Source organism: Dendrobium catenatum, unplaced genomic scaffold (assembly GCF_001605985.2).
Source record: "Dendrobium catenatum unplaced genomic scaffold, ASM160598v2 fragScaff_scaffold_853, whole genome shotgun sequence".
Lineage (NCBI taxonomy): Eukaryota > Viridiplantae > Streptophyta > Magnoliopsida > Asparagales > Orchidaceae > Dendrobium > Dendrobium catenatum.
This window is the reverse complement of record NW_021319315.1, coordinates 4,052,559-4,058,672: the sequence shown is the minus strand read 5'-3', so window position 1 is coordinate 4,058,672 and position 6,114 is coordinate 4,052,559. Positions and strand designations below refer to the sequence as shown.

Sequence of the window (6,114 nt, the reverse complement as noted above, 5' to 3'; positions counted from 1 at the left end):
CAAGGGATTTAAAACTCCAAATTAATTTGATTTGAAATTTATTTGCTCATGAAAACTTTCCTAATTTGGATTTCCAAATTAGGAAACAATTCAAAATTTGAATTTCAAATCTCCAATTTGAAGTTGATGGAGATATGGAATGAACCGTATGGGAGGGATCGTCGGCGAGGTGGGCAGCCGGTGGTGGTGGACTTTGCCGGTGGCGGGAAGCCTTAGGGAGGGGCTGGCGGCAAGAGCTATGGGGAGGGGAATTTTTGTAGAGTTTTCTTGTGAGAAGAAAATTAAGAAAAGCAATTAAAGAAAAGGAAGAATTAGAGAACTCACTAAGAGATCTCAATGGAAGAACTCACCAAGAGATCTTCATGCACTCACAAAGAGAACAAAGCACGAAAATTTTCATTCATTCAATAACATCTCAAATACAATGACAAAGCCTTTTTATATAGGCTATCAAGAAATAAAATGCATAAAGACGAAAACGCCCTTGGGCTACAATAAGTACTAATTCCCTCATAGGGGTACAAAAGGAAAAACATGAAATAAAAGTCATGAATAAACTAAAGCATAAAAAATAAAGGCTCTGAATCAAGGTCGTCGATCGGCGTCTCCGGCGATGGTACACGTGTCGAAATCTGATGCCCTCATCAGAATTGATGTAGGCAAGGGGGGGGTCAAATCATCTTTAATTTCTTCTTGTCATTGGGCTGCTTGCTGTTCTCGGTTTGGGGCCTTGGCTGTTGCTGTTTCCGTGACTTCCCCTTGGTCTTCTCGGTTTTCCCTTGGCTATTGTTCTTCCCGTGAAAAGGGTGTTGGGGTTCCGCCCCCTTTTTCCTGGCCTCCCGGCTTCTGCTAGTTCCGCTCCTTGTAAGCTAGATTGGGATGAATTTGGCTGATATTTTGGGTGCCTTTTCAGCTGTTGTTTTGAATGTCTCTTGGCCTTCTATTTTCCTCTTTTTATTAGTTTTAAGTGGATGTTTGTCTCCCCTTTCTCTCCTATAAATATGTGGTGTTGTTTTGTCAAAAAAGGTGGGAAAAAAAATGTAATTTTTGGATAGCAAAACCTCAGGGTTTTTTTGGATAGCTTGCGAGCTATGCCACATCTTCCTCTTCTCCTCTCTATAGCTTGCGAGCTATGTTTCGTCTCGTCTTCTAACCTCATTCTTCTTCCCGCAAGTATCCACCCCACCTGTATCATTCTTCTCAACGTTTGGCAAGCCGTTTTAGGAGTATATGTTAATGTTTGTGTCGTTTGTAAGCGTCAAAGTTTGTAAGTCCTTTTATTTTATTAATTGAAAAATTTTTGGTTCAATTGTCGTATTTTGTGTCTTTTGGGTATTTCATGTATTTTCTATTACGTAGGAAAGTCTTATTTTTGCTTGCAAAAATTTGGGGCCTCTTCCCAAATTTTTTGCTTGCATCAGTTTTTTGTTTATGTCATAATTAAGCAAGGCAGGTTCAAGAGCAGGTTTGATTCCTATGCTGGGTCCATGTGATTGATTGAATTTTTCATGCATTCTATTGATACTTTAAGATGTTTTAAAACTTTCGTTTGAGTAGTTTGCCCTCACTTATGCTTTAGCTTTTAGGTTGGAAATTGATTTGGCCAGTGATGAATCAGACCAGCTTCAGTCCCCCATTGGTTCATATGCTCTAACAGTAGGTGCCAAATTTCCTAACTGAGAGTTGATTGCTGTATGATGAAAAATTTTTTTTTTTTGGGTATTTAGTTCCTAGTATGGAATGCAGGTATATTCTTTTGTATGTATAACCTACTTGTCAATTGCTGTAGTTTTGATAATGCTATATATTTTGTATGCTTAAAACAGCTTTAGTTCATTTCTTATCCACATACCTTATGTTTTTTTCCTTTTGATCCGTGATTAGAGAAATCCTTGTTGAGGAAGGGTGACAAACAATGGTTCTTCTTCAGTCCAAGGGATAGGAAGTACCCCAATGGATCGAGATCCAACCGCGCTACAAAACATGGTTACTGGAAGGCCACGGGAAAAGACAGAGGCATCTCCCACCATTCCAAAACCGCAGGTAACAAAAAGACACTTGTTTACTATCGTGGTCGTGCTCCTAAGGGAGTACGAACAGACTGGGTGATGCATGAATACACCCTTGATGAGAATTTTCTTGTGAGTTTCAAAAATATGCAGGCAAGCCCCAAACACTTATATCAAACTTGAAATTCCTTTTAGCTAATTTATTAGCGTGCATCAGCAGCCTTCTTATATCTTGAATCCGTTGTTCTGGCAGGATTCTTATGCGCTCTATAAGCTATTCATGAAGAGTGGTCCTGGTCCTAAGAATGGTGAGCAGTATGGTGCACCATTCAGAGAAGAGGAATGGGATGATGTTGCTGTAGATGAGAGCTTCATGGACCAGAATGATGGAGATGGAATGTCTGCTGCAATTTTAACTAGCAATTCTATCCCTGTTACTTTCAGTGAAGGTTGTGACACATCTCCAGTCTGTGACTTGGAGGATCTTCTGTTTCATTTGTCGCAAGAGCAAGAAATTGTTCAAGGAGATCTAGATTTCTCGGCATATACTTCTGATTTATCCAAGGTCCGTTCAATAATTTGAACTCCATCTAGCTTTCCAGATGTCAATCCAACTGTATAATATGCATTTTAAAAGATATGGTTTTTGATGAAGCTACTTATTTAAGATGGATAGATATTTTTATGTCTAGATGGTGGTTTTTTCCTGCATTGTTCTGTATTTGTGCTGTAATCATATCATTATAGAGCAATGTTGAGCAAAATAGTGACTAAACCTTCAAGAAATATTTCCACCTATGCTCGCCTAAAAATCTCACATTAAGGCTTCGTTTGAGACGGCTTTTTTACTCTTCTTAAAACAACTTTCTAGTACAAAAGTTGAAATTTTTTGTACTTGAAAGCTGCTTTAAGAAGCAATAAAAAAGCCACCCCAAACGAAGCCTAAGATGGGTTAAAATTCTCACATGTTTTTCACCAATATCAGGGCTAACAACCAATGTGTTCTAATTGGACAACTTTACATTTTATGAATCTATACTTTCTATAGGAAGTGGCATCTTAACTTATGCATATTTCTTTTGACAGCTCCAGGTAGATCTTGAACCAGAAAATGGAAGCCATGTCATGAATCTATCTTATGTTGATGCTGATGATTCTTTCCTAGGTATCGATACTGGGGGTGAGAATAGCAGCATGGAGATGAGATTCCAAAATATACAGCCAGAATTAGCCCATTCTCAACCAATTGGATTGCCTAACATGATCTCAAATCAGCATATTGTGACAACTGATGAAGAGTTTCTTGAAATCAAAGATTTAAATGACCCAATGACCTCATTCTACTTGGATGATATCACTGACAGAAATCTCACTTTTGATACTGACGTGTTCTTTGATCCATTCGATCAATTCGATGCCAATATGTTGTTAACCGAGTCCTTGGGAGTGCCAATGGATCCATTCGATCAATTCAATGTCAATATGTTGTTAACCGAGTCCTTGGGAGTGCCACTGGATCCCAAAACACCACATCACCATTTTGATAGCTTTTCTGAAGAAGACCCTCAAAACAATGCATTGCATATAAGCAGTCAGTTATGGGCACATGAGGAGAATTATAACTTGACAACTTTTGCAAATACAAATGAGGTGGTGGCCTTAACACCTCCGGCAGCAGGTGCCTTCTTTGTCACTTATTTCTTTTTAGGGATTTTTATATACATACACCTAAAACTATTGAAAATAAATATTTAACACCTAAACATCTATATTTATTAATGTACCACCTAAAATTCCCTTTTCCTTCTGTTCTACCACTCCATTGAAGCGATGAGATACTTGTATTCACTGTAAAAGGTTGCTATTGATGGGAAAGACAACCATTGATAGTAATTTTTGACGGAAGGTTTAAACAGAATGTTAGATTTGATTAAAAGAGGGGTTTTGGTGGTATATTAATAAATATAGAATTTTAGGTGCTAATTAAAGTATTTTCAATAGTTTTAGATGTTATGTATGTAAAAATCCCTTCTTTTTAATAAGCAATACTGGCCATTTCTGTTCTATGTTTTTTGGAAAAATAAAATAAAGAGATGTATCTCATGTTTTTAGTTATACTGCAGGCTTTCCTATCGCCAGTAATTTGCCAAGTACTTCAGAGATACACTTTGTCGAACAGATCGGCCCTGCTGAAAGTCCTTCACCATCTTGGTTTAACTCTACTCTTTCAGGCTTCCTTCATTCAGTTCCAAGCAGCCCTGCATTTGCTTCAGAGAATGCCTTGATTTCCAGGGCCTTTGAGCGTGTTTCAAGTTTCAGAGCAGCTCAAGTCAATCCCCAACAAAGGGCTTCTGCCTCTGGGGGTCACAGAAGCAATGATAGAGGGTATCTGTTCATCTCAGGTCTGGTGGGGATCGTTGCTGTGTTTTCGGTGTTAATCGTTGGAACTGCTTTTCAAGTTTTTAAGGGTTTATGGGGCAGATTCATATCGTCGTAGTCTCTTAGTTTCCTTGTAAAATATTCAATAAGTGGCGAGCTTTAGGTTTCGTTTGGGACGACTTTTTTACTGCTTCTTAAAACAGTTTTTTAATACAGAAATTAAAAAATTTTGTACTAAAAAGCTGCTTTAAGAAGCAATAAAAAAGCCGTCCCAATCGAAATCTTAATCTAATCGGAAGAGTTTTAAAAGATGTAAAAGAGGGATAGTGTGATGCAAATTCCTCCTGTGGCTTCAATAAGTTTCAGCCTATAATAGATTACAAGGCATTTTTTATCATTAATATTGGAGTTATATTTTATTCTTAGCAAAATGTGACATTTCCATTATCAAGCTATGGATTGTAGTTTCTTTTCTTATATCATTGAACTAGTTTTTGACCCATTTCAGATTGGATCTGTCTGACCTCAATCATAATATCATTAGAGAAGGATTAGGCGAAATAAATCATTTGAGCTTGTTGGAGGAGAAGGTGAAGGATTTATGGCTTGATGAAGGGTTGAAAGAGAAGGTTGTTGTTTCAAGTAATACTTATTTTAACATATCAAAAAATCATTTCAAATAGTTAATATTATATTTTTATTACTTTGCTAAATACTTTTACTTACACTAAACTTAAAATAAAATTATAATCTTCAAATGATTAAATTGCATTATTAAAATCATAATCTAATGATAACAATTATTGTAACGTTTGAATATTAATGTCTAAACATTATAATATATTATAATATATTGACTCTCAAAATCAAATATCTAAACTTTGGAAGACAACATTGGGCAACTTTTATTATGCATATGTGAAGAGAAAGTATAATATCATCAAAAGAACTTTTAAGTAGCATTCATTGCACATTAAGATTGACTCATATGAGCATTGATACGTCATCATCGGATATTTCATCTAATCAACTATGATTCTTGATATAACATTTTAAAATTCAGGACCATTCAAATTTTAATTTTAATAAATTTATAGTTAACAAAAATATTTTGATGAGATAGATCCAATAATACTAAAATTATTTTGAAGTGAGTTCAAAAGAGCCCAAAAATCAAGCGCATAAAGCATACTTGAAAGTTTTGCGATATTAATTAAATGACAAAAAGATCTTTGAATATTGCATACATATGGTCAAAATAAGCGTTTTGATAAGAGAAATCTAATGAGCTCAAGTTATGGAAGAGGCGCCATTTGATTAAAAAAAAAGATTTTTTTTTAGGTTATTAAGGCATTTAAATGCCAAACAAATGATATATCATCAAAGAAATTAGCATAGACTATACAATGAAATATATCAAAATTTCGGCTTAAATTTCAAAATATCACCCCAAGAAATTATAAATAAAATCACATTCTCCACAAAAAAGGAACCCATGAACTAAATTTGGAGAGATCTTAAAAATTAAAAAACTCTAGAAGCCTATTCAACTACTAGCGCCGACATACACCACCAATCATCGATGTCACTCGACCACCATCTCCCCGACTATCATGATCTTACCATCTCGCTCAATCATCTTCGCCTGATTGTCATCATCTAACTCTCATTACCTAATGGATATCACCACACCATTGTTATATAACTACAGTACCATCCACTACTT

At 35.8% G+C, this 6,114-nt stretch overlaps 1 protein-coding gene across 3 annotated transcripts in view; it reads left to right on the top strand.

The window, feature by feature from the left end:
- LOC110097190 (NAC domain-containing protein 17) overlaps positions 1 to 4,865 on the top strand; it is an 8,777-nt gene extending 3,912 nt beyond the window's left edge. For 2 of the 3 annotated variants that reach the window (XM_020823445.2, XM_020823444.2), the window contains 4 exons: positions 1,885 to 2,162; positions 2,263 to 2,574; positions 3,096 to 3,687; positions 4,133 to 4,865. In XM_020823445.2, the coding sequence (XP_020679104.1) occupies positions 1,885 to 2,162; positions 2,263 to 2,574; positions 3,096 to 3,687; positions 4,133 to 4,506 (1,556 nt within the window). In that variant the 3' untranslated portion in view covers positions 4,507 to 4,865. The remainder of the gene's footprint in view (positions 1 to 1,884; positions 2,163 to 2,262; positions 2,575 to 3,095; positions 3,688 to 4,132) is intronic. The other variant, XM_020823446.2, reaches the window with a different exon arrangement.
- Positions 4,866 to 6,114: the final 1,249 nt, after the last annotated feature.